The 27,747-nt window shown below is 49.5% G+C and overlaps 1 protein-coding gene across 1 annotated transcript in view; it reads left to right on the forward strand.

Annotated features, from left to right (window-relative positions):
- The first annotated feature begins 128 nt into the window (after window positions 1–128).
- The window catches only part of EHD2 (EH domain containing 2), a 59,969-nt gene continuing 32,350 nt past the window's right edge, over window positions 129–27,747 (forward strand). Inside the window, exons 1-3 of the mRNA XM_081018942.1 lie at window positions 129–911; window positions 13,349–14,519; window positions 22,862–22,959. Coding sequence (XP_080875068.1) covers window positions 14,122–14,519; window positions 22,862–22,959 — 496 coding nt within the window. The 5' untranslated portion in view covers window positions 129–911; window positions 13,349–14,121. The remainder of the gene's footprint in view (window positions 912–13,348; window positions 14,520–22,861; window positions 22,960–27,747) is intronic.

The following is a 27,747-nucleotide window of genomic DNA, read 5'->3' on the forward strand; positions in this document are numbered from 1 at the left end:
GGTTGTTGTATGCAGCTGCTGTATGCAGGTATCAGACGAAGGATACGAAAGATCTTAACATGTGCCTTTGCAAAATATAGTTGTTGTCTGATGTATAAAGAATTTATATAATTAAACACAGCCAGCAGAAGCACCACTGCAGCTGAAGACAAGTCAGATGGAACAGTCAGCAGCTGAAACCAGGAGAAAATGAAGCTGAAGCTGAAGAAAGAATGGCAAAGCACAGTGCCCAAGTCAGCTGTTGCTGTTCTTTCCGTGTCCATAATGGAGAACTAGGACTGGCCGGCCCAGGAAGCAGGGTGAAGGAGCCTGCCTTGGCAGTGGGTCTGGACCTCATAGGTCAAGGAGAGTCAATCTACAATTCCTACTTTAAAAGATTCAATGTTCTAGAAACGAAGTCTGGAGCTCCAGCAATCATATGTTGAGAAGTCCAATAATATTAACAATAACCATATAAGTGGTGTAGGGGAAACGCAGAAGACCATTGTAATTTTGAGGAGTTAGATGACATGTCTCTTTCCCTTTACATCCCCGGTTTAAAGTTTGCCGATTCATGCTGGTATAACTTGTTCTCCACACACCTGTGTCAGGGGTTTCCTGGGTCTCCTGTCTTCTAAGTGCTGATTGGCTAGTGGGGAGGATACCCAGTTGCAGTGAATTGGGTTGGAGACTCTCAGCTGCTCCGCATTCCTGTTGAGTCACACCCGGTGTCCCGGGCTGATAATGAGTGATGCCTGTTAACCAGGTACAGTCAATCAAAGTTGACTATAAAAGCTGTAGGTTGAAGGGGCTCAGATCTTCTTCAGAGGTCAAGGTAGCAGATGATGTGAGACTGTTGGCTGGGATCTTTCTCGCTGCTCTACCTGGAGCTCCGGGCAGCTGAAGGGGAGATTGTGTGTGACTTCTGTCAGGTATGCTATAAGTTGTGTTTTGTATGCCTGCTGCTATCTGTTAACCTTATGCAAATACAGTGGTATCTCGGGTTAAGAACTTAATTCATTCTGGAGGTCCGTACTTAACCTGAAACTGTTCTTAACCTGAAGCACCACTTTAGCTAATGGGGCCTCCTGCTGCTGCTGCCGTGCCGCCAGAGCACGATTTCTGTTCTCATCCTGAAGCAAAGTTCTTAACCTGAAGCACTATTTCTGGGTTAGCGGAGTCTGTAACCTCAAGCGTATGTAACCTGAAGCATATGTAACCCGAGGTACCACTGTAAAGCATGACTTATTCTTCATCCACTGGTGTGCTTTTTGGCTCCAGGTCTGGAAAGAACCCTGCCCTTGGCAGAACGGGAGGAGTGGACAGGAAGGTATTAAAATCTCCACCAAGTGATAGAGCACTCGTTGCTAAAGAATATAATTTGGTGTCTATAACAGTTAAAAATATCTTTTTTAGAGCTCAGAAGCATCCCAAATAAGGTAAAGCAGCAATTTTTTGAACAGCATGTGGGGTCGCCCATAATAAGCAAAGGATTTTAGGTATACTAAAGGAAAGACTAGGGCTGAGCGATATCTGCTTTTCAACATTGGGATAGCTGAGCAGCTATGCATAGTGATATTCTGATATATCCCAATATCTGAAATTGCTGAAAAATGTGCTGTGCAGCCCACACTGACTCTCCTAGAACCTAGGCGTGAGTGCCTAAGGGCCCCATTCCTGCCACTCACCACCTGGCCCAAGGTGGGGCCTGACAGGCCTCATAAGGACAGTTGCTGCTGCTGCTGCTGCTGTCCAGGAGGACTTGGAGCAGCGCAGAGTTCTTTTTAAAATGTTTTTAAATTTTCTTTTTTCCCTTTTGAATTTTTTTGTGTGGGGTGGGGGTGAGATGAATGTTTGGTTAGGTTCGGGAATTTGTTTGATTTGGATGTGTTTTTCATTTTTACAGTTTTTTGTTTGTATTGTTTTATTGTGGTTTTTTTTTTAAAAAGGTTTTATTTTGTTCTTAAGGGGAGGGGTCAGGGCTGCCGGGGAGTGGGTCCCAGCCAACAAAATGGCTGGGGCAGGTTCCAGGGCAGGGGGGGGGGGGATGCACTGGGACAACCAATCTCAGTGATCACGGGTAGGAGGAGGAGTTACACTAAGACCAGACCATGTCATTACCGAGGAGGCAGGTTTAGTCGTTTGAGGACTATCCCTGCCTCCGGGTCTAGTCCTGACCTGATGGATACTAGAATCAGCAAGGGATACCCGCACAACCTGAAGGTGCTGCTGTGCAATGCCAGGTCAATGATTCATAAGACCACTGCCATCCATGACTTGATCATGGATGGAGGACTTGACCTGGCATGTGTGACAGATATTTGACTGGATGAAGCAGATGGGCCTGTCCTTGCCGCTGCTTGTCCACCAGGTATCTCTTATGCACAGCAACCCAGGCCTTGTGGGCATGGAGGGGGGGTTTGCAATGATTTTTAGGAAGTCATTGGTTTGCACCAGGCGTCCTATTGGGAAAACCCAGTTCTCCGAGTGCATGTTCTGGAAGTTGGGCAATAGGGGCAGTACAGGATTCCTTTTGGTGTACTGACCTCCCCACTGCACCAAGGATTCCCTGCCCGAGCTGCTTCAGGTCGTGGCAGATGTTCTCCTGGAGACACCTAGTTTGGTTGTCCTGGGGGATTTTAACATCCATGCCGACATGACTTTACAAGGGGCCACTCGGGACTTTGTGGAAAGCATGGCCTCCATGGGGCTGTCCCTGAATATGTCTGGCCCAACCCATAGCCACGGACATGCCTTGGACCTGGTGTTCACCTCTATGGATGTTGGTGATCTGACACTAAGTAAAAGCGAAACGAAAGAAGTGCCATGGTCAGATCAGTTCCTGGTGCAACTGGACTTTTCCACGACCCTTCCCCTCTGCAGGGAGGTGGGACCGATTTGGATGGTCCACCCCCGCCACTTAATGGATCCAAATGGTTTCCAGAGTGGTAGGGGATGCTTTATCCCATGTTGATGGCCTTTCAGCTGATTCCCTCGTGGCCCGCTGGAATGTGGAGTTAACCAGGGCTATTGACTGTTTAGCTCCGAAGTAGCCCCTCTGATTGCATGGAGACTGGACAGTCCCGTGGTTTTCCACAGATCTGAGGGCAATGAAACAACCGCTGAGACGGCTAGAGCGCCGGTGGTGGATAACTCATTCTGAAGCTGACCGGACACGGGTTAGAGCTCAGATACATCACACCTTGTTATGTACTGAGTTGAATAGGATCCAAACTGCAGCAGTCTGATTGGTCCTAGAACAATAGGATCCAAATGCAGCAGTCTGATTGGTCCTAGAACAATAGGATTCAGAATGCAGCAGTATGATTGGTTGGCAGGAACCACCCAATCATGCTCCAGATAGAAGTGAATCCACAACCTGATTGGCTTACAGTAGAATTCCGGAATTAGCCAATCATGTGCAGCCCATTGTGTAAATAATGTATATAAGGCAGATACTTTGAGGGGACTTTCATTCATTCCTCCTCACCACTATGAGCTGAATAAAGAGCATGAAATCACTTTGCGACTCTGAGTATATTTCACTGGCGACGAGGATGGGATACCGCTGAGCTGACTGCCACACTCAGCACCGCAGCACTGCCACCTGCCGCACCGCTGCCTCGCACCGTGTATCCAGGCTTCAGCTCCGGGACACAAGGAACTCAGAATGGCAACCGACAGCAGCTTCTCGCCGTTCAACCCAGCATCTGGAGACTGGGAAGCGTACGCCTCCCGTTTCACCTTCCTCCTAGAAGCCAAAGGGGTCACCGACGAAGAAGACGCCAAGAAGAAGGCGATATTCTTCAGCGTCTGCGGAGAGGAGACATTTGAAATCGCCTGGGCTCTCCTTGCGCCTGAAGACGTCGCTACTGTTCCATACAAAACAATAACGGAACAGCTGAAGGGGCACTTTTCGCCGCAGCCCTCAGTGGCGGCTCGTCGAAATGCCTTCTACGCAAAGCGGCAAGCCCCTGGGGAAACCATAACTGGGTTTGTGACCTCTCTCCGCCAAGCCGCCCGGTTCTGCAACTTCTCAGAGCTGGAGAACATGCTTCGTGACCGCCTCGTCGGTGGCCTGAAGGATGAGAAGCTGCAACGGTGCCTCTACGCTAAGAAGGACCTAACGTTCCAGGTCGCTCTGGAGGAGACCCTGGCAACGGAAGCTGCCAAGAGGTCGACGCAAGAGGCACGGCCGAGCCTGCCATCCCAACCGAGGGTCCACCATGAAGACCTCACCGACGACTCAGGATCTGACAGGGAGGAGGTGCACCGAGTACAGCAGCGCGCCCAAGCAGCACACAGACCACAGCTGCCTCGATGAGAAGGAGGGAACTGCGCAAGCTGCAGGGAAAGTCACGAGAGGAGGACCTGCCGTTTCCGCAACGCAGAGTGCAGGCAGTGCAGAAAATTGGGACACATCGCCCGGGTGTGTCGAGCTCGGCCCACCCGACGCCAGGCATCAGATGACAAATCCAAGAGCCCCAGGTCCTGGGGCCCAACGCACCAAGGCAACTCGACGGAGCTCACGGACTTCCAGGTATACCAGTTGCCCCACCCCAACGTAGAGAAAATTTATGTAGAGGTACAGATAGAGGTGGCCCCATGCCGCATGGAGCTTGACACGGGTTCAACCCTATCCATAATCTCGGCAGGGACCTTAAGGAAACTGTGTCCTACTGGGGGTCCCAAACTCAGGCCGGCCCCATTCACCCTCCGGGACTTCCAGAAACGTAAGGTCCGCACAGTGGGGGTGGGGACCCTCAGGGTGCAATACCGAGGGTGGACGCGGCAAATGGATTTGCTTGTGGTCAAGGGCCCCTACATTAGCTTACTGGAATTGGCATGGTTTGGACCACTGGGGCTAGCCGTCAATGGGGTGAACCACACTAGCTTACAAGTGGACGTGGACGCCATATGCAAGGAATTTCCGGGGGTTTTCGATGGGAAATTAGGACAGTATACGGGCCCCCCCATTGCTCTACAGCTTGACCCCGCAGTACGACCGGTCAGGCTCAAGGCCTGCCGGGTCCCGTTTGCCCTGAAACCCCGTATAGACGAGGAATTGGACCGGCTCATGGAGTAAGGAGTGCTGGAGCCGGTGCCTAATGCTCCCTGGGAAACCCCAATCGCCACACCCGTCAAGCCTAATGGTTCGGTCCGCATCTGCGCAGACTACAGGAAACAGGAAAGGTGCCAAAATGCATCCCTGTTTGACTCCAGTAGTGGTCTTAATTCTAATGGTGAGATGGCCAGCCAGATCCACCTTTACTTGTATTGATGTGTCAGTATATAATGTTTTGATGAGAAATAATAGACGGAGGTCTATATTTGTCTTTTCCAATTTTTGCCACAATGCGTGTCTTGGGACCGTATCAAAAGCTGACTTTAGATCAATAAAAGCAACATATAATTTTTGCTTCAAATTATGGATGTATTTACATAGCAGAAAGTTCAGCACAAAGCACTGGTCCAATGTGGATTTCCCTCTTTGGAAACCTGCCTGGACTTCAGATATCACCTTATTTGTATCTGCCCATTCTTCTAGTCTCCCAAGAAGGAGCCTGGCATATAGTTTGGAGGCTACATCTAACAAACTAATGGGTCTATAATTGGCAGGGTTTTTCTTATCGCCCTTTTTATATATTGGGGCAATTATACTCAACTTCCACCCTTCAGGTATATGACCTGAGCTGTTAATGTATGAAAACCCTGGCTGGGTCGAAAATTTTTGGCAAGCTGGACTTGGCCCAAGCATATCAACAGCTGCCAGTAGATGAGGCCACAGCAGAGGCACAGACGATTGTGATGCACAGAGGAGCGTTCAGGGTAAAGCGGCTGCAATTCGGTGTCAGTGTGGCACCAGGCATATTCCAGAATTTAATGGACTCGCTCCTTGAAGGGATTCCTGGCGTCACCCCCTTCTTCGATGATGTGTTGATTGCCTGGCCCACACCAGAGGAGTTTGAGGACCGCCTCCGCACCGTTCTGCACCGTTTCCAGACGGCGTGTCTCAAGGTGAAGCAGGAAAAATGTCTACTAGGAGTGCCTCAGGTGGACTTTCTGGGATTTATGGTGGACGCAGAAGGGGTCCACCCGACTGGGGACAAGGTACGGGCCATTTGTGATGCCCCAGCGCCCAAGAGCAAGACTGAACTTCAGGCCTTCTTGGGACTACTTCAGGCCTTCTTGTGACTATTCAGGCCTTCTTGGGACTATCATTCCTTCCTTCCCCACAAGGCGGCGGTAGCGGAGCCCCTACACAGACTCCTGGACAAGCGGGCCCCTTGGGTGTGGGGCCAGCGCCAGGAGGCCGCATTCCAGGCAGTCAAGGACTTGCTTGTCTCAAACTCGGTCTTGGCACACTTCGACGAGAGGCTGCCGGTGGTGCTAGCATGTGACGCCTCGCCCTATGGCATTGGCGCTGTCCTGGGGCACCAACTCCCGGATGGAAGAGAGGTACCGGTGGCATACTTTTCCCAGACACTCAACGCAACCGAGCGGAACTACTCGCAAATCGACAAGGAGGGTCTGGCAATCGTGAAGGGAGTAAAAAAATTCCATGATTTCTTGTACGGGCGGCCCTTCACCGTGGTGACTGACCACAAGCCGTTGCTTGGCTTGTTTGCCTCCGAAAAGCAGACCCCCCAAGTGCTGTCTCCTCACGTCCTCAGGTGGTCAATTTTCCTTGCCAGCTACCAGTATGCACTGATTCACCGCCCGGGGAAGGCGATGGGCCATGCGGATGCCCTCAGCAGGCTACCACTACCGGAAACAGGCCCCGACCCAGCACCTGCACAAGAGGTTGAGCCTGGAGCTGCTTCCCAACCGCCCCATTCAGGCACAAGAAGTTGCACACCATTCCAAGAAAGATAGGGTCATCTCCCGGGTCCTGGACTGGGTGTGGAGGGGATGGCCCAGCAGCAGCCCTGGGCCAGAATTCGCTGGCTACACAACCCGTAAACATGAACTGTCGGCCCACAAGGGGTGCCTGTTATGGGGAAGCAGGGTCGTTGTTCCCCAGCCCCTCCGCCAAAGGGTCCTCACAGCCCTACACGAGACATACCCAGGGGTAGTAAGAATGAAGGCCCTTGCCAGGAGTTATGTGTGGTGGCTGGGGATCGACGGAGAGATAGAGGCCTGGGTCAAACACTGCCGGGCCTGCCAAGAATCCCGCCCAGATCCCCCAAGGGCCCCTGTCCAGTCCTGGGAGTCCGCCCGAGCACCATGGTCACGCCTGCATGTGGACTTCGCTGGCCCCTTTCAGGGGAAAACATTCTTCATAGTGGTGGACTCCTACACCAAATGGCTGGAAGTCGCACTGGTACCGTCCACTTCTACATCCGCAGCCATCCGGTACTAAGCAGGCTGCAACCCACGGGCTCCCTGACACTCTCGTCTCAGACAACGGGACTGCATTTACGTCAGGAGGATTCCAAACCTTCACAGCGCAGAACGCCATCCGCCACATCCGTTCGGCGCCATTCCACCCTGCCACCAATGGCCAAGCAGAACGCATGGTGCGGACCACCAAGGACACCCTTCGCCGCATGACGCAAGGGGATTGGGAGTACCGCCTTGCCACATTCCTTCTAGCACAGCACAGCACCCCCAGCTCAACGACTGGCCAGAGCCCCGCTGAACTACTAATGGGTCGGCGCCTTGTAATCAGATTGGACCGCCTTCACCCTGATAGAGCTCAGGATGAGGTAGTGGTGGGGGAAGGCAGGAATCCCCGGACCTTCGAGGCCCAGGACCCAGTGTACGCAAAGAATTTTGGGGTAGGCCCAGCATGGGTACCCGCCACAGTCACCAGGGTCACTGGCCCCGTGTCGTACGAGGTGCTAACGGATGGGGGGCAATGCTGGCGCCGCCACTGCGACCAGATACGGCGACGATTCCCGGGAGAAAACCAGGAGGAGGACAGGTCAGAGGAGTCCCAAGGGAACAGTGGGGCAGTGAGGCCCATAGAGCAGGAGGGGCCAGCAGGAGAGGCAGAACCAGTAAATACAGAGAGGACCCGCGAGGCCGAAAGGACACCAGAACCACGACTGAGCGAGCCGGTTGCACCAGACCAAACAGCCCCATCACAGCCAGCATCTTTGGAACATGAGCCAGAACCTGAACCCCGGACCAGGGAACACCCCAGGCCGCAACGCACACGTAGGCCGCCGGCGTACCTTGAGGAGTATGAATGCGACCTCCTGGGCAGGACTGGAACTTAGAGGGGAGGGGTGTTATGTACTGAGTTGAATAGGATCCAAACTGCAGCAGTCTGATTGGTCCTAGAACAATAGGATCCAAATGCAGCAGTCTGATTGGTCCTAGAACAGTGCAGCAGTATGATTGGTTGGCAGGAACCACCCAATCATGCTCCAGATAGAAGTGAATCCACAACCTGATTGGCTTACAGTAGAATTCTGGAATTAGCCAATCATGTGCAGCCCATTGTGTAAATGTATATAAGGCAGATACTTTGAGGGGACTTTCATTCATTCCTCCTCACCACTATGAGCTGAATAAAGAGCATGAAATCACTTTGCAACTCTGAGTATATTTCACACCTACTTCACAGAAAAGGCGGTCTTAAAACAGAAATTTGAATGTTGTTTTTCTCCAGACAGGTTCTGGCAGATTGAGTGGATGTGAGCAGCAGTGGGTCCAACCATCAAGGAGAAGAAATGGAGTAAACTCTTCACAAATCTGGCCTGGAGTCCCTGAGACTGTAGGATGGCGCCTTGTAAACCTCCTTACGGCAACTCCTGCAGCCAAGCTGGTGCCAAACATCAGACCTGCAGAAAGAATTAGAGAATACAATATTGAAGTGCTGGTATAAGAAATAGAAGGTATTGTGCAGCAAAGGGGAAGAAATTCAAACACCATAGAAAATGGGATGGGAAGTCTGGAAAAGACAAATTTATGTATTGAACTATATATTCTAAACTTTTGAAAATTTAATAAAATGGAACAGCTTGGTGCGTAAAACAATTTTACACAAATTTCGGCTCTTGTCGTGCAAGTGGATTCCTGGGCTGAGCACATCCTCAAACGCACCTTCTTCTCTCATTCTTTTCTAAGGCCTCACCTCACACCCCTCTCCATCCTCTATGCAGGAAGCATCACCGCTCAAGGGCACACCCAGGCAAAATCTCTGCAGGGCCGGGCCAGTGAAGGGGTTCCCTGGTGGAATGGGGTGGCCTTAGGACCATCCCAAGTGTTATGTACTGAAGTTCTCACCCTGGGCCAGCAGGGGGATACTGTAGATAGTTTTCACTCAGGTCCACATTTGCAAATAAGGGATTGAAAGTGACATTCAGTGATTGGATAGTTACAGAAAGTTGTTACAGTTGCGTTGTAGTGGAGCAGGCTGGCTGAACCCTTCAGTTCAGTTCTCTTCTGGCCTGTGAATAAACAAGAGCTGTTTGAAGAATCGCTGTGTCGTCTGATATGTTCACCCACAACTTAACATCAAGGACCAGCTAAATATCTCTGGAGGGCTGCATTCAGCCTCTGGGTGTGAGATCCCTCTGCTCTGTGCCATGGTAAAGGCTACACACCTCTGTCTTCCAATGCCTGTGCCACTCCAGCACACCTAGAATAGACCCCGGGAGCTAAGTCTACTGGAAATGTTCACTTACTGCCAGGAATTCATCAGAAGCCATATTCTCCACTAAATTAGAAAAGGGTAAATACACCAAAGCTCTGTATGCGCTGAGGATCAGAGAACCTCAGTTCAAACAGTTGCACATTCCATGGCTGTGCGACCACCTTTGCTAGCCTAGAACGCACGACCACCATGCCCAGGTTCTAGGAGATTCAGTGTGGCAGAGTGGTTAGACTGCTAGACTCGGACCCGGGAGACCAGGGTTCAAATCCCCACGAGGCTCACTGGGTCTGACTCACTCTCAGCCTAACCTGCCTCACAGGGTTGTTGTGAGGATAAAGTGGGGAGAAGGACCTTGAGCTTCCTGGAGAAAAGGTGGGATAGGAGTGTCATAAACAGATCAATGAACTACCAGTTGTAGAAAGTTTACCCTAACAGCCACACCATATTTCTTCTACAGGATTTTGAAATTGGTGTTCACCTCTGCTTGCTTGTACAGCTAAATTTAGCTGTGAGTGTGATGAAGGCCACTCACCAGCCCCATTGAAGAGGCTCCTCATGAGGCCAGAGGAACACTGCCCGGCTGTGGGGCGTGAAGGCCGCTCCCTGCAAGGCCCTTTTCCACCAGGCCTAGGGGGCAGGGCCCACACTCACCAGCCCCACTGAAGAGGCTCCTCATGAGGCCAGAGGAACACTGCCCGGCTGTGGGGCGTGAAGGCCGCTCCCTGCAAGGCCCTTTTCCACCAGGCCTAGGGGGCAGGGCCCACACTCACCAGCCCCACTGAAGAGGCTCCTCATGAGGCCAGAGGAACACTGCCCGGCTGTGGGGCGTGAAGGCCGCTCCCTGCAAGGCCCTTTTCCACCAGGCCTAGGGGGCAGGGCCCACACTCACCAGCCCCACTGAAGAGGCTCCTCATGAGGCCAGAGGAACATTGCCCGGCTGTGGGGCGTGAAGGCCGCTCCCTGCAAGGCCCTTTTCCACCTGGCCTAGGGGGCAGGGCCCACACTCACCAGCCCCACTGAAGAGGCTCCTCATGAGGCCAGAGGAACACTGCCCGGCTGTGGGGCATGAAGGCCGCTCCCTGCAAGGCCCTTTTCCACCAGGCCTAGGGGGCAGGGCCCACACTCACCAGCCCCACTGAAGAGGCTCCTCATGAGGCCAGAGGAACACTGCCCGGCTGTGGGGCGTGAAGGCCGCTCCCTGCAAGGCCCTTTTCCACCAGGCCTAGGGGGCAGGGCCCACACTCACCAGCCCCACTGAAGAGGCTCCTCATGAGGCCAGAGGAACATTGCCCGGCTGTGGGGCGTGAAGGCCGCTCCCTGCAAGGCCCTTTCCACCAGGCCTAGGGGGCAGGGCCCACACTCACCAGCCCCACTGAAGAGGCTCCTCATGAGGCCAGAGGAACACTGCCCGGCTGTGGGGCGTGAAGGCCGCTCCCTGCAAGGCCCTTTCCATTAGGCCTAGGGGGCAGGGCCCACACTCACCAGCACCACAAAGGTCTCCTCATGAGGCTGGAGGAACATGGCCCAGTTGTGAGTGTGGGCATCAAGCATCCATACTGGACCTTCTATTATGATGAACTATCTCGCTGCTTTCCTGTGAGTAAACCAGTGAATAGGATAGGATTCATCCAGTTTTAGAGATACAGTGCTTACGTTTATTTTGAATTTTGTTCTGACCTTCTGCCAGTTTTCAACTACCTTTTATTGTTAGTAAAGTTTCCCAGATTGACCATTGAAGGGTGGTGTTGTTGTTGTTTAGTCGTGTCCGACTCTTCGTGACCCCCTGGACCAGAGCACACCAGGCACTCCTGTCTTCCACTGCCTCCTGCAGTTTGGTCAAGCTCATGCTGGTAGCTTCGAGAACACTGTCCCACCATCTCGCCCTCTGTCGTCCCCTTCTCCTTGTGCCCTCCATCTTGCCCAACATCAGGGTCTTTTCCAGGGAGTCTTCTCTTCTCATGAGGTGGCCAAAGTATTGGAGCCTCAGCTTCAGGATCTGTCCTTCCAGTGAGCACTCAGGGCTGATTTCCTTCAGAATAGATAGGTTTGATCTTCTTGCAGTCCATGGGACTCTCAAGAGTCTCCTCCAGCACCAGAATTCAAAAGCATCCATTCTTCGGCAATCAGCCTTCTTTATGGTCCAGCTCACACTTCCATACATCACTACTGGGAAAAGCATAGCTTTAACTATACGGACCTTTGTTGGCGAGGTGATGTCTCTGCTTTTTAAGATGCTGTCTAGGTTTGTGATTGCTTTTCTCCCAAGATGCAGGCGTCTTTTAATTTCGTAACTGCTGTCACCATCTGCAGTGATCATGGAGCCCCAGAAAGTAAAATCTCTCACTGCCTCCACTTCTTCCCCTTCTATTTGCCAGGTGGGGATTCATCCAGCTCCCGCCTTTCGCATGATGAATTCTGAATATAAGTTAAATAAGCAGGGAGACAATATACAGCCTTGTCGTACTCCTTTCCCAATTTTGAAATAATCAGTTGTTTATTGAAGGGTGATGTGTGTGATGGCAAACATCAGGTTTTTAGAATCCTCACTGCCTAGAAGATGCTTGAAATTCATGCCGCTGGAAGTGAGGATCAGAGCTATTCTAAGACCATTATGCTCTTCTGAGGTCTGAGAGACAGAAGCATAGAGTGTGGGCTGCTTTACATGCTGAGTAACTTACAAAGGGATCTGCCAGGAAAACAAGCCAGCTGCTTTAATAAGGCAGTTGCAATGAGAAAGAGTGGGCATTGTCTAACCTCCACATCAGCCTTGTGCAAGCAAATCAAGATGAATGCTCTGTAAGCATGTGGTCTCCCCACAGGAGCTCACAGTGTGTCAGGATCCTATCCTGGGACATCCCTCAATGGACCTGAGAGACAGCTCAGTCTGTAGAGCATGAGGCTCTTAATCTCAGGGTCGTGGGTTTGAGTCCCATGTTGGGTGATTCCTGGATTGCAGGGGGTTGGACTAGATGACCCTCATGGTCCCTTCAAACTCTGCTAGCCTGTGATATATCCCATAGGTAGGCAAACTAAGGCCCGGAGGCCGGATCTGGCCCAATCGCCTTCTAAGTCCGGCCCGCAGACGGTCTGGGAATCGGTATGTTTTTACATGAGCAGAATGTGTCCTTTTATTTAAAATGCATCTCTGGGTTATTTGTGGGGCATAGGAATTTGTTCATTTTTTTTTTCAAAATATAGTCCGCCGCCCCCCACAAGGTCTGAGGCACTGTGGACCGGCTTCCTGCTGAAAAAGTTTGCTGACCCCTGATATACAGTGGTACCTCAGGTTACAGACGCTTCAGGTTACATACGCTTCAGGTTACAGACTCCACTAACCCAGAAATAGTACCTCGGGTTAAGAACTTTGGTTCAGGATGAGAACAGAAATCATGCTTTGGTGGCGTGGCAGCAGCAGGAGGCCCCATTAGCTAAAGTGGTGCTTCAGATTAAGAACAGTTTCAGGTTAAGTACGGACCTCTGGAACGAATTAAATACTTAACCCGAGGTACCACTGTATCCCATCTTGTTCCTCCACCTTTCTTTTGGGCTCGCCCTTCCTTCCTTCCTATACCACACGGTGGCATCAGAGGCCGTCATTTGCCAAGCCTGCATTCTTGCAACTTTGGAGAGGAGCTGGGAATGTGTGTATCTCTTTTTTTCTTTTTGCGCATTACTTGTTCTCAAGTTCTTGGACATCCCAGGCGTCACCCTCCCTTCCGGAATAATTTATGCTAATGTATTCTGCACCCTGTTTCTTGGCAGCTGCTCGTCCCGACAGCCAGCGCCTTCCTCCAAGCGGGAGTCCCCTTCAGAAGCTTCTCAGGACCCCAGAAGTGGGGAAGGAAAACCAACATTTATTTGAAAAAAACCAAACCCTCCCAAACAACCAAAAGGGATTTTCCATCTGAAACTGGCATTCGTGTCTCCCTTACTCCTCCCTTGCCTGCACCGCTGTGTGCTGGCTTACAGCCTCTCTCCACCGCATTTAGGAGAAGTGACGTCTTCTCTTCGAAAGGCAGAAGAAGAAACACAGCGATTCACACATAGGAGTATTTATTTCTGATCCGGAGTCCTTATATCCAGCGGCAAAGTGCATGCGGTGCTTTTACACCTAAAGCTCGGGTGATCAGCAAGTTTACAGCTGGAAGAATATCCCCCAGAAGATCTCTTGACTGAGGTCCTTTTGCTTGGGATCTCCTCAAAGTTCTGGACCAGCCCACCAAAGTCTGATATAGTAGAACTACAGACGCCACCCCTAGAATCTCGGTTTCATCTCAGCTCCCTGGAAGATTAGAGACCCATTAGCTCACTGGATTCTCTTTGGGTGCTGGATTCCAACAGCCTTTTGGTCAGGTTTGGGGCCCTTGCCTACTTCTGTCAGTCCTGATCTCATTCTTGAAAGGTCTGCAGGCTGTCTGTCAAGACTTCGACCTCCAACCAAAGTCCCCTCCTCTTCCACCGCACCTCCAGCTTCTTCGATTTACAGTCCACTTCCAAGGGACCGGGCTCTGCGCCATTCTCACCGGGCTGCCAAGATGTTCAGCTGGATGAAGAAGAACGAGAAGAAGAACCCCGAAGTGATCCGTACGGTCACCGAGGGCCTGAAGGACCTCTACAAGAGGAAGCTGCTGCCGGTGGAAGAGTACTACCGCTTCCACGACTTCCATTCCCCGTCCCTGGAAGATGCCGACTTTGACAATAAGCCCATGGTCCTGGTGGTGGGACAGTACTCTACCGGCAAGACCACCTTCATCAAATACCTGCTGGAGCAGGACATCCCCGGGAGCCGCATTGGGCCCGAGCCCACCACCGACTCTTTCATTGCCGTCATGCACGGCGAAACGGAGGGCATCATTCCGGGCAATGCTCTCATCGTGGACCCCAAAAAGCCCTTCCGGAAACTTAACCCTTTTGGGAACACCTTTCTCAACCGGTAAGTGCCCCAAAACTGCCACCTCCCCATATTTTCTGGCCTTTGAGTGCATTCTTTGTCAAGGCTAAGCTCAGAGAGGTGTGTTTGTGTTGTATGGCTGTGTGGTGTAGTGGTTAAGAGTGGTAGTCTTGTAATCTGGGGAACCGGGTTCGCTTCTCTGCTCCTCCACATTCAGCTGCTGGGTGACTTTGGGCTAGTCACACTTCTTTGAAGCCTCTCAGCCTCACTCATCTCAGAGTGTTTGTTGTGGGGGAGGAAGGGAAAGGAGAATGTTAGCCGCTTTGAGACTCCTTCGGGTAGTGATAAAGCAGGATATCAAATCCAAACTCCTTCTTCTTCTTCCTCTTCACCCCTTTCAGTCTCAGGACCCAACTTTATTAACTTGAACATGCAACATGACACTGGATTACATTATTATTATTTACCATATATGACCATTTTCCCTCTCGGTGTTGATCTGATGCAACACCTCTCTCTTATTTACATTTATACGCCCCACTTTTTCTCCAGCGAGCTCAAGATGGCATACATGGTTCAAGTGGGGGTGGAAATAAGAAACAGAAAAGCTGAATTTGACTGTCTTAAATTCAGTTCTCCACATTCCCCCAGCAATTTGCTGGTTTTAATTCTAAAAGTATCACCTAGAAGGTTTGTCAGCGTTTTAGTGCAAATTTCTCCTAATGTACGCAACTTCCCCCTTAAAATGATGCATTTTTGTAAAGTTCGTTCGTGTGCATTTTTATGTACCCTTTCATGTGCACTGTTTGGCTGGAGAAGCAAATCACAGATTTCAAGGGATAACTGCGCTTCAGCTAGCTTATCGGTTCAAAAAATGCTTCTCTTGTTGAAATGCAAACAAAAGTTTGATTTCTCGCCAGCCCTAGAAGAGGCTGCCTTCCTTTGCATCAGCTTATACCTGCCTTTCTCCTTCTCTTTAAAAAATGCAGGATGACAAAAAGAAAATGTTGAGTGTACCACATAGTGTGCAACTCAACCTCAGATCAGCACATGGCCCACTTGCAATTCCCCCATGGGCAACCAGTGGCCTAGAGCAGTGTTTCCCAGATTTGGGTCTCCATGTGTTTTTGGACTACAACACCCATCATCCCTAGCGAGCAGGACCAGTGGTGAGGGATGATGGGAATTGTAGTCCAGAAACAGCTGGAGAGCCAAGTTTGGGGAAACTGGTCTACACCAAATGTCTAGTCCAGACATTTCTCTGATGAAAATAGGGATGTCAGGGTTTGCCAGGGTTTAACGCAAACACAGGGAGCCTGCAGCCCTCCAGGCATTGCTGGGCTCCAACTCCCATCATTCCTAGCCAGAATGGCCAGTGGTCCAGGATGATGGGAGTTCTAGTCAAGGCAATCTCTGGAGGGCCATAAGTTCCCCATCACTGGACTGGGTGGAGCCCAAACTACATTCACTGCTATGTGTCCTCCTTGTTACTGGGTGGGGTGTGTGTGCGTCTGTGGCTCTTCAGATGTCATTGGCCTTCCAGTTCCATCAGCCCAGCATTTCTGTATAGGAGACCTGATGGGTGATTTCAGTTCATGCTGCGTTCGGTATGGGAGTAAAATAGGACAATACTTGGCAGCTTCCTATGCTTCTAAATTGGGGGAGGGAGAGGAGATATCCCTCATGCTTTTTTGATCCAGATCCATTCCTAGATGCCAGGTGTGTATTGAATTCGCCCCCTGTCCATTGAACAGAGGCCCTTAAGCAAATTCCCTCCAAAATAAGATACCAGCTTTAATTATATCCAGGACTTTCAGCTTCAGAACCCCACTCTAACCACTAGGAATTTTGGTGTTTCTCGGTTTCTAGTTTTCCAATATTTAGCTCAGCTCCCCACTTTTCAACAACAGGTTGTGTTTCATTATAATTACTGCTCCTAACAATTCAGCATTTGTGCAACTATCTCCAAATTCACACATGTGCAATTTTGCCCGTTTTTCACATTTTTTGCAAAGCAGTTTTGCCTAACACAAGGCACGTTATTTTCCCTAAGATATTCTCTTTACCCAAGCATAACCATGAGTGTACACGTTTGCAACTGGTTTGCAAAACTTGAGTGCCGCGATTTCAAAAGATTGCTGTTTTGGTTTGCATATTGAAAGCAAAAATTAGGTGGTTGTTGTTGTTTAGTCGTTTAGTTGTGTCCGACTCTTCATGACCCCATGGACCAGAGCACACAGGCACTCCTGTCTTCCACTGCCTCCCGCAGTTTGGTCAAACTCATGCTGGTAGCTTCAAGAACACTGTCCAACCATCTCATCCTCTGTCGTCCCCTTCTCCTTGTGCCCTCCATCTTTCCCAACATCAGGGTCTCTTCCAGGGAGTCTTCTCTTCTCATGAGGTGGCCAAAGTATTAGAGTCTCAGCTTCAGGATCTGTCCTTCCAGTGAGCACTCAGGGCTGATTTCCTTAAGAATTGATAGGTTTGATCTTCTTGCAGTCCATGGGACCCTCAAGAGTCTCCTCCAGCACCATAACTCAAAAGCATCCATTCTTCAGCGATCAGCCTTCTTTATGGTCCAGCTCTCACTTCCAAACATCACTACTGGGAAAACCATAGATTGAACTATACGGGCCTTTGTTGGCAAGTTGATGTCTCCTTTTTTAAGATGCCTTTGAATGTGAACTGAACCCAATGTGTCCCCCATTTTATGGGTCCTCCACTAGCCTCTACTTCCCCTTCTCGAGCTCGGCCTGGGACTTGTGATGTTCCTCTCTGCCCTTTTGGATAGCATTCCAGATGCTGCCCAGCTGTTTCACAGAATCGGGGTGTAGGGAATGCAAAAGGCACCTGTTTCCTCCCAGCCCACTCTTTGCAGGGGCGAAGAGAAGGAGAGAGAGGGAGAGAAAGAAAGGGAGGCTGGAGGTCTTTCAGGGGTGAGGAGTGGAGATGCAAGCCGAACTCTCTGGAACAAAGCGCGATTCTCTGTGCCAGGTTGTCCCCGCAACACCCCATGTCCCAACAGCCTGGAAATAAATCAGCCCTCCAGATGTGCTAGCTTTTGGGACAGATGGGAGCTGTTCCCAGCAGATGAGTGCCAGGGCGAAATCGAGAAACACTGGGCCTTATTAGGGTATGCATGTTGAAGAGAAAGACCAAAGAATGCCTTGACTTTTAGCTATACACAGCTTGCACTAGGATGACGCAACCTTTTGTCTTTTTCGGCTACAAGGCGGGGCTGGACTGGATGATCCTCAGGGTCCCTTCCAATTCTATGACCGGGGCATACTCGTCAACTGTCCTGTTTTGAGTGAGACACCCCAGAATTACAAAAGCCATCACAGCTTCTAACTGGATCCCAGAATGTCCCATTTTTTTGTTCTTGTGTTCTGGCGCATGTCACCTGGCTCCCGCAAGAGCTCAGGACCAAAAACGAACACCCCAATTTTAATCAGCAGGATTAGGCATCCCCAACCTGCGGCCCTCCAGATGTTTTGGCCTACAACTCCCATGATCCCTAGCTAACAGCACCAGTGGTCAGGGTTGATGGGAATTGTAGTCCAAAACATCTGGAGGGTCCAAGGTTGGGGATGCTTGAGCAGGATTTTGGAGGGTATGCTGAGGAATGCTAGAGTTGAGTGCATTGTTACCAACAAAGGCACTGGGTAATACAGGCAGAAATCCACTGGTTTTCCACTGCTGCAGCTCCACCTGTTGATTTTCTGCCTGTTACGTAGGTTTAAAAGATTCAGACTGTTTACTCATTTTTTGTGTGTACGTGGGGGGGGGGCATTCTTAACAAACAGCACAGACTTCTTTAAAATTACTGTTGGCTGTACTTTGGCCCAGGACAGTGGGAAACTGTGGAATTGGATATCCCTGGGTATTTTCCGGCAGGTTCTACTTTTAGCATCCTTGTTTATACTGGTTGAGCTGTGCACCTTCCTCCATCCAGGGGTTTGTAAACATGAACTCCTCCCCAGGCGCTGAAGGCAGTCAGATTGTCTCAGTTCTTCCTTGGCCCATCCCTGTTCTCTCAGAGGTAAGGATGGGGGAGGAAAAATTCCTCTTCCATATCTCATTTTAGTGGGAACTCAGCTAAGCCTCACTGCCCAAACCAATAGACAAACCGAAACACAATTACTCTTCAAAATTTGCACACATTTTTAGTGTTTTGGGTCACCTTCTGATTTGGGAAGGTGCAAAACGAGAACTAAACCACGTCCTGTCCCCCCCCTTCCCCTGCTTGGGAGCAAGTTCCACTGGCATCAGGCTTGGTTATTTCTAGAAACACCTTTCTTTGGGGCACAAATGGGTGAATCTATTCCACCCTTTCAAACAGGGCTGCAAATTTTTCTTGTTTCAACATTTCATTCAGGTTATTTATTGCATGAATTTACAAGTTGCTTATAAAAACGCTGAAGTGGCGTAGAATGTAGAAAAACACCATGAAAACACCCGACAAATTCAGTATAGAAGTTAATTCATATCGATCCGTGATGCAGCCGAGTCACATTGCAGGAAAACCCTCTGTGTTTGGGCTTCAGGTGAGAATGTTAGATTAATCAACCAAAATTTTAGTTGATTGAACTGCGAGGTTTGTAATACTGTGAGGTTTGTTAATCTTTCCCCGAAAGATTCCATCAACGGTGTCTCTGAAAATTTTTACACATCACTTGGGAAGACAGGCGAACTAATATCAGTGTAGAAGCAAAGATCACCAGTGTTGAAGCAATGATTCTTCAACATCAACTTTGTTGGACTGGTCATGTTGTGCTGATGCCTGATGATCATCTTCCAAAGCAACTACTCTATTCCGGACTTAAAAATGGAAAGTGTAATGCTGGTGGTCAACAAAAGAGGTTTAAAGACTGTCTCAAGGCAAATCTAAAAAAATGTAGTATAAACACCGACAACTGGGAATAAAATGGCCTGCGGGCGCTCCAGTTGGAGAACAGCCTTTACCAAATGTGTCGTGGGCTTTGAAGACACTCAAACGCAGGACGCAAGGGAGAAACATGCTGAGAGGAAGGGACGCTTGGCAAATCCACACCGTGATCAACTCCCACCCGGGAACCAATGTCCCCACTGTGGAAGGACGTGTGGATCCAGAATTGGCCTCCACAGTCACAGACTCACTGTTAAAACCGTGTTTATGGAAGACAATCTTACTCGGCTACGAGTGATCGCCAAAGAAGAAGACTGAGTCGGGCCAGGCTGAGTCGTCTACAATCCCTACAGTTTCATAGCATCATAAAATTGTAGAGTTGGGGTCCTGAGGGTCATCCAGTCCAACCCCCTGCTGGTGTTGGGGTCAGGCAGGACACCCACCACTCACGATCTTCTTCTTTGTCTCTGTCTAGCAGATTCAGAATAAAATATCTCAACAACAGTCGTTTCACTTTTTTTAAATAGAAATCTTTATTAATTTAAAATACAATCATACAGTAAAGGTAAGTATAACAAAATTAAGCACAAAAGAAGAAGAAGAAGAAAAGGGATTTGTCACCTTAAAAAGGTCGAAAAAAGGTTTCAAAGTAACAAAAAAAAGACAGTTAAAAGAACCACATATTTATACAACAACGTCTTAGCCTATAAAGTTTTCTGTGAAAAACTTCCAATTGTTCTCATTATACTTTTTCTATCGTCTTGATTTTGTCGCACTGTTTGTTTTATATCTTTTTCCATATATTCCTCTAAGCTGTTTATTCCATTTATCTATTGTACACAAGTATCATTCAATTCTGCTAGGATGGTATCATTTTTACAATATAGTCTTATATAGTCCTTAAATAACAAGAGTTGTTTCAAATCACTTTCTTCTGACCCGAAGTGCTCAGAAAAAACCCTGTCAAAATCCTTCTACAATTTCTACTTTTAGTTAAGTACTTTTGTTTATTTACTTGGTTTGAGGAGGGCGCTGCCACACACACACACACACACACACACACACACACCGCCGTGACACCCATGACAGGGATTGAACCTGCGACTTTCTGGGTGCAAGGCAGAGGTGCTCTGCCACTGAGCTACCTTCCTCCCACTGCTCTAACACATCTGGTCGTGGTGCTTGAATCAAAGCTTCCTGATATCCACCAACAGCTTTTTCCCGCCCCCCCCCTTTGTTGCTTATGCTAGCGTGGGCTAACCAGGGAGGGCAAGTTTGAATGGATGGAACCAGCGGGGCGAGCCAAAACCACAGGAGCAAAGCAGGCAACCTCCCGGGGTGCCAAAATTCCTGGTGTACACAGATATGGAAAGAGGAGGAGGAGGCACAGAGAGAGTTAGTAGCAGAAGTACGGCAGGCTTTTGGCCAGGGCAGCCCCGACGCTCCAGGGAAGTGTTCACAGCACAACTGAGATCCTTGTGATCTCCATCAGCTGCTGGGTCATGAGCACAACTGGAAACAGGGGGAGTTTTTAAAAGTGACAAGCGCCGAACACGAGAAAACAAGGGCTGCTCCCTTGGTTCTTGGCTGCTCAGAGCGCTGCTCTTATTGCTTCTTGGCGTACGAGGAGCGAGGGGAGGGGTGGCAACGCTTTTAGGAGCCCAGAGCAGAAGGAAAAAGAACAAACAGGCCGGGAAAAGCCTAGAGGGAAGGGCACACTCGCTTGTTCATTCAAATTGGTATATACCGTATTTTTCGTTCTATAAGACGCACCAGACCACAAGACGCACCTAGTTTTTGGAGGAGGAAAACAAGAAAAAAAATATTCTGAATCTCAGAAGCCAGAACAGCAAGAGGGATCGCTGCGCAGTGAAAGCAGCAATCCCTCTTGCTCTTCTGGCTTCTGGGATAGCCTGCATTCACTCCATAAGAAGCACACACATTTCCCCTTACTTTTTAGGAGGGAAAAAGTGAGTCTTATAGAGCAAAAAATACGGTATTTAACATCCATAACTCGACTTCTTCGATCTTGTTGTTAATCTCCAAGGCAGGCTTACTGGAAAAGCAGAACGAACAGAGGATGCTGGCTTTTCCAAGTCAAGCCACTGGTTCATTTAGCTCTGTATTGCCTACGCCAGGGTTTCCCAAACTTGGGCCTCTAGCTATTTTTGGACTACAACTCCCATCATCCCTAGTTAGCAGGACCAGTGGTCAAGGGTGATGGGAGTTGTAGTCCAAAAACAGCTGGAGGCCCAGGTTCGGGAAACCCTGGTCTACACCAAATGTCTAGTCCAGACATTTCTCTGATGAAAATAGGGATGTCCTATTCCATAATAATAATAATTTCATTATTTATACCCTGACCACCTGGCTGGGTTGCCCCAGCCATTCTGGGCAGCTTCCAACATATAAAAAAACATAATAAAACATTAACCAACTTCCCTATACAGGGCTGCTTCAGGTGTCTTCTAAGTTATAGCGACTTATCTCCTTGGCTCATGGGTCACATAACTCCATATGCTCCAATGTTTCTCTGGTGAAAATAGGGATGTCCTAAGGAAAAGTGGGATATTCTGGGATTAAACTAAACTAAACGGCCTTGGTCCAGTATACCTGAAGGAGCGTCTCCACCTCCATCGTTCTGCCTGGACACTGAGGTCCAGCGCAGAGGGCCTTCTGGCGGTTCCCTCACTGCGAGAAGCCATAATAATAATAATAATTACTACTTTTGAAAATGTTTATTATCTCTGTGGTAGCTTTTGTTATGTGAACGGTGCCAACATACCCTCCAGTGTGTCCCAGTGCAAAACTGGGGCACATGTCTTCTGGTCTGCACTCGTGTGCCAGTCATGTGACCAATGGGATGTTCTGGACAGTTGACAGCTAAATGGCCTCAGTCCAGTATATCTGAAGGAGCGTTTCCCCTCCATTGTTCTGCCCGGACACTGAGGTCCAGTGCCGAGGGCCTTCTGGCGATTCCCTCCCTGCAAGAAGCCAAGTTACAGGGAACCAGGCAGAGGGCCTTCTCGGTGGTGGCACCCTCCCTGTGGAATGCCCTCCCACCAGATGTCAAAGACTTTTAGACAACTACCAGACTTTTAGAAGACATCTGAAGGCAGCCCTGTTCAGGGAAGCTTTAATGTTTGATCCATTACTGTATTTTAATATTGTGTTGGAAGCCACCCAGAGTGGCTGGGGAAACCCAGCCAGATGGGCGGGGTTTAAATAATAAATTATTATTATTATTATTATTATTATTATTACTATTATGTGCCACGGGGGCCCTGGGTGGGTTACATGGACCCCTCGGGGGTCCGCAGACCACCAATTGGGAGCCACTGATTTAGAGAATTGATATGACTTAGATCACTAACATTTCTTTTTGGGGGGGAACCTCTGTAAGTCCGGAAATCTCTCTAAGCCTCCTTTCTCGCTGCTCTTGTCTACGCAATCCCCTCACCTTGGCCTCTGGCCTTCTCTCTTTCTGCCCCCATAGGTTCATGTGTGCCCACTTGCCAAACCAGGTTCTGGAGAGCATCAGCCTTATCGACACACCAGGGATCCTTTCTGGTGCCAAGCAGCGCGTGAGCCGAGGTAAGACCATCCTGCGGTTGGCAGGATTGAGGGTGTTATGTACTGAAGTTCTCACCCTGGGCCAGCAGGGGGATACTGTAGATAGTTATGCAAATGAAGGATCGAAAGTGACGTTCAGTGATTGGATAGTTTGCATGCAAATGAAGGATCGAAAGTGACGTTCAGTGATTGGCTAGTTACAGAAAATGGTTACTGTTGCATTCTAGTGGAGCTCTATATAAGCAGGCTGACTGAGCTCCTCAGTTCAGTTCAGTTCCAGCTTACAAATAAAGGGCTGCTTTGGAAGAATCGCTGCGTCGTCTGATATGTTCGCCCACAACTTAACAGAGGGCAAGGATGCTCAGCTGCTCAGGCTAATCCTGCCCCACTGTGTGGGTTTCCCCCACCCTCTTTGGGTGCACATTTATTTTGTTCTGACAAGGTGGAAAGTGTGTGGAGGAGGGCAGCCGAGATGATCAAGGGTCTGGAAACCAAGCCTTGTGAGGAACGGTTGAGGGAGTTGGCTATGTTTAGCCTGGGAAAGAGGAGATGTGATAGCCATCTTCAAATATCTCAAGCGCTGCCACATGGAGGAGGGAACAAGCTTGTTTTCTCCTGCTCTGGAGGGTAGGATTCAAACCCATGGCTTCCAAGTTACAAGAAAGGCGATTCCAACTAAACATCAGGAAGAAGTTTCTGACAGTAAGAGCTGTTCAGAAGTGGAACGGTCTCCCTCGGGAAGTTGTGGACTCTCTTTCCTTGCAGATTTTTTAAGCAAAGGTTGTATGGCTGTCTGTCATGGATGCTTTAGCCGAGATTCCTGCATTGCAGGGGGTTGGACTGGATGACCCTCGGGGTCCCTTCCTGCTCTACAATTCTATTAATCAATTCAAGGATCTATCCTCTGCCTTTCATGGCGCACTGCCCTCACAGAGTTGTTTACATAAAGTAAAAAGGTAAAGGGACCCCTGACCATTAGGTCCAGTTGTGACTGATTCTGGGGTTGCAGCGCTCATCTCGCTTTATTGGCTGAGGGAGCCAGCATACAGCTTCCGGGTCCTGTGGCCAGCATGACTAAGCCGCTTCTGGCGAACCAGAGCAGCGCACGGAAACGCCGTTTACCTTCCCGCTGGAGTGGTACCTATTTATCTACTTGCACTTTGACGTGCTTTCGAACTGCTAGGTTGGCAGGAGCAGGGACCAAGCAACAGGAGCTCACCCCGTCGCGGGGATTCGAACCGCCGACCTTCTGATCGGCAAGTCCTAGGCTCTGTGGTTTAACCCACAGCGCCACCCGCGTCCCTTTGCATAAAGAAGGAAAAACATAAATACGTAGAAAAAATTCGAGAAATCCATCCATTTTTAAGCAGGAGTGGGGAACCTCAGGCCTGGGAGATGAATGTGGCCTTCCAAGTCTCTCTGTGTGGCCCCTGCTGCTCTCTCCAGGCCACACACCTCACCAGCCCCATTCTGTACCTTCCTCCTGCTTGCTGGGGCTGATGGGATTTGTAGTCCAAGACTTCTGGAGGACATCAGCTGAAGGAAGGCTGTGCTAGGTTGTGCCTCTGCATGACTCTGGCCACATCCCTTGCCACGGCGTGCCTCAGTTTCTCCTCCTGAGCCCGCGCCCGATACTGCAGAGCCCCGTGCCGGCAGCTGTGTCCCCAGTTGCCGCTGGCTGTGACAGATCCCTGGGTGTTTCCCTGGCCCCCGGCCAGACCAGCTCTGCCATGTTCCTGCATGCAAGGTCTGGGGCTGGTAAACGTTGATTCCCGTCTCAGAGGCCAATTTCAAAGGAAACAAAAGCACACAGCGTATTCATTTCAAAACAAAAGGAAGCAGCTGGACGGAGAGGGGAGAAGTGGAGTTAGGAGGTGGCAGGGGGGATACTGAAGGTTGCCAGTCGCCCCCCACCCTCCCCATGGGGGGATTTGGAGTCCAACAGCATTTGGGGAGAGCAGAGGATCGCCATCCCTGATCTAGCTAGTTAAAAGAGTTCTGGGGAATTCAAAATATTGCACACTACGGCCTTATTCACACTCCTGCTCCAGTTGCGATTGCTGGGAACAGGTCTCTGACTTATAGGCACAGATCCAAGCGATTTTTCTTGGTCCCGTTGCTTTCCCCAGGAAATCCCTCTGTTTACTGCTGAATCGGAACAAGCGTCAATCAGGTTGTGGAACGATACTCGTTCCGATTCAGCAGTGAACAGTAGGTTTCCCCAGGGACACAAAAACCCAGCAACATCCCTACAAATCGCAGACCTGTGCCGAGAAACTGTGGCAAAAAGGAAATGTGAATGAGCCCTTTTTGGTTAGAGTTGCCCTAATAAAGATATTTACCTAATACAGTGGTACCTTGGGTTGCATATGCTTCAGGTTACATATGCTTCAGGACGCGGGTGGTGCTGTGGGTTAAACCACAGAGTCTAGGACTTGCCGATCAGAAGGTCGGCGGTTCGAATCCCCGCAACGGGGTGAGCTCCCGTTGCTCGGTCCCTGCTCCTGCCAACCTAGCAGTTCGAAAGCATGTCAAAGTGCGAGTAGATAAATAGGTACCGCTCGGGCGGGAAGGTAAACGGCGTTTCCATGCGCTGCTCTGGTTCGCCAGAAGTGGCTTAGTCATGCTGGCCACATGACCCAGAAGCTGTCTGCGGACAAATGCCGGCTCCCTCGGCCAATAAAGCGAGATGAGCGCCGCAACCCCAGAGTCGGTCATGACTGGACCTAATGGTCAGGGGTCCCTTTACCTTTACATATGCTTCAGTTTACAGACTTCACTAACCCAGAAATATTACCTCGGCTTAAGAACTTTGCTTCAGGATGAGAACAGAAATCGTGCTCCGGCTGCACGGCGGCAGCAGGAGGCCCCATTAGCTAAAGTGGTGCTTCAGGTTAAGAACAGTTTCAGGTTAAGAACGGACCTCCGGAATGAATTAAGTACTTAACCCGAGGTACCACTGTACAGATTTTGTATTTTTATGGGCCAACTCAGTGACCTTAATTGTTTTTCCTCCCAGTGACTTTAAAGCACATTCCCCTCCCCACAAAGAATCCAGGCAACTGTAGTTTGTTAAGGGTGCTGGGAACTATAGCACCACTAGGGGTAAACTACAGTTCCCATGATATTTTTTTAGGGGTGTTTTAAATGTATGGTGTGTACACAGCCTCTGACACCAGCAGTATGTGCAGGAACAGAACAGGTGAAAAAGAGAAGCCTTTTAAGATTGCCAATGGAGGGTTGTTGTTTTTTAATGGTGTTTTATTCTGTTTTTAGATTTGGGAGGTTTTTTAAAAGTTGTCTCGTTGCCCTTCCATTATCATTGTGCAGATTTCATTCGCACTTCTTCATGCGCCGCCCTGGAATCTTTTGAGGAAGGGCAGTTAAATAAGTATTGTAAGCAAATAAAGTTTCCACTAGGCTTTATCACCACTAGAGAGGACAAGGTTTTTCCTGCTACATTTCTGCATGTCAGGCTTCTGTCAACATGAGCAGGGCCAAGGGAAGGGGGACAGAGTTCACAACACAACCATAAAACACACACACACACACACACACACACACACTGATTGTGTGAACAGAAGATGAGAGTCAAGAGGTAATGTGAAGTCAGGTCCACAGAGAATTTACTGCTTGTGTCAAAGGACAAGATGGCATCCTCTCATGTTAGACTCATTGGAATCAATGAATACGACTAACTTAGGTGCCTTAATTTCAGTGGATCTACTCTGAGTAAAAGCTAGTTGGATACCAGACCATTGTTCAGTATTCACAGGCCCCTACAATTGTCACTATTTTCCAAGGACAGTCCCAGATTTACAGAAGCCGTCCCAGTTTCTGATTTGATCCCAGAACATCCCACTTGTCGTTAGGGCATCCCTATTTTCATCGGAGAAACGTTGGAGGGTATGGAGTTATGTGATCCCTGAGCCAAACCTATATACAACCTTTAGAAGACATCTGAAGACAGCCCTGTATAGGTTTTGTTTTGTTTTAAGTTCAAAGTTTTCTTAAGTTTTTATATATGTTAGAAGCCACTCAGAGTGGCTGGGGCATCCCAGTGAGATGGGTGGGGTATAAATAATAAAATTATGATGATTGAAGAGGACACCCCTATTTATATTGGAGAAATGTTGGAGGGTATACTTTTGTTTCTGTACTTTGCTTGATATGCAACCACCTGGTTTTTTTGCATTCCCAGGCAGATGGCAAAACCGAGGCTGTTTATAGAGTCCACAACTGGCCCCCGTATTTGGCTGATAAGCTGCGTTTGGCTTTGTCTGCAAAGCTGCTGCCAAGAGGTCCATATAGTGGGGGCTTTGCAGAAGGGGCAGTAGGGTGCATCTCACGACCCACTAGGCAAATTGTGTTGGCCGCACAAGCTAAACACACGCACGCGCACACACAAAGATTACAAAATGCAAGGAAACATTTAGCAGATGTAGGAAGGAATTGGTTACAAAGGCAGCTATTGAGCGGGAACAGAATGTGCCAGAGAGCGAGAGAGAAGATAAAGCCGTTCTAAGATGTGCTATCCTCATTCCAAGGTGTGTCGAGGGCGCTCTTGAGTTCAGATGTGAGCATGCACCAGGGGAGATGGGGAAAGGGGATGCCAAAAATGTCTGAAGGGTGTATGAAGGACGCACGTCACGGGAGACGTCCTAAGGAAAACGCAGGACGTTCCGGGACTGAATCAGAAACCGGGACGGCTTCTGTAAATCCGGAACTGTCCCTGGAAAATTTGGACACTTGGAGAGGCCTGTGAATGCGGGATAAACAGTGACCCTGGAGGAGCTCCTATTTCACAGG

The sequence above is a fragment of the Podarcis pityusensis genome (genome assembly GCF_964106645.2).
Source record: "Podarcis pityusensis genome assembly, chromosome: 8".
NCBI classification, from domain to species: domain Eukaryota; kingdom Metazoa; phylum Chordata; class Lepidosauria; order Squamata; family Lacertidae; genus Podarcis; species Podarcis pityusensis.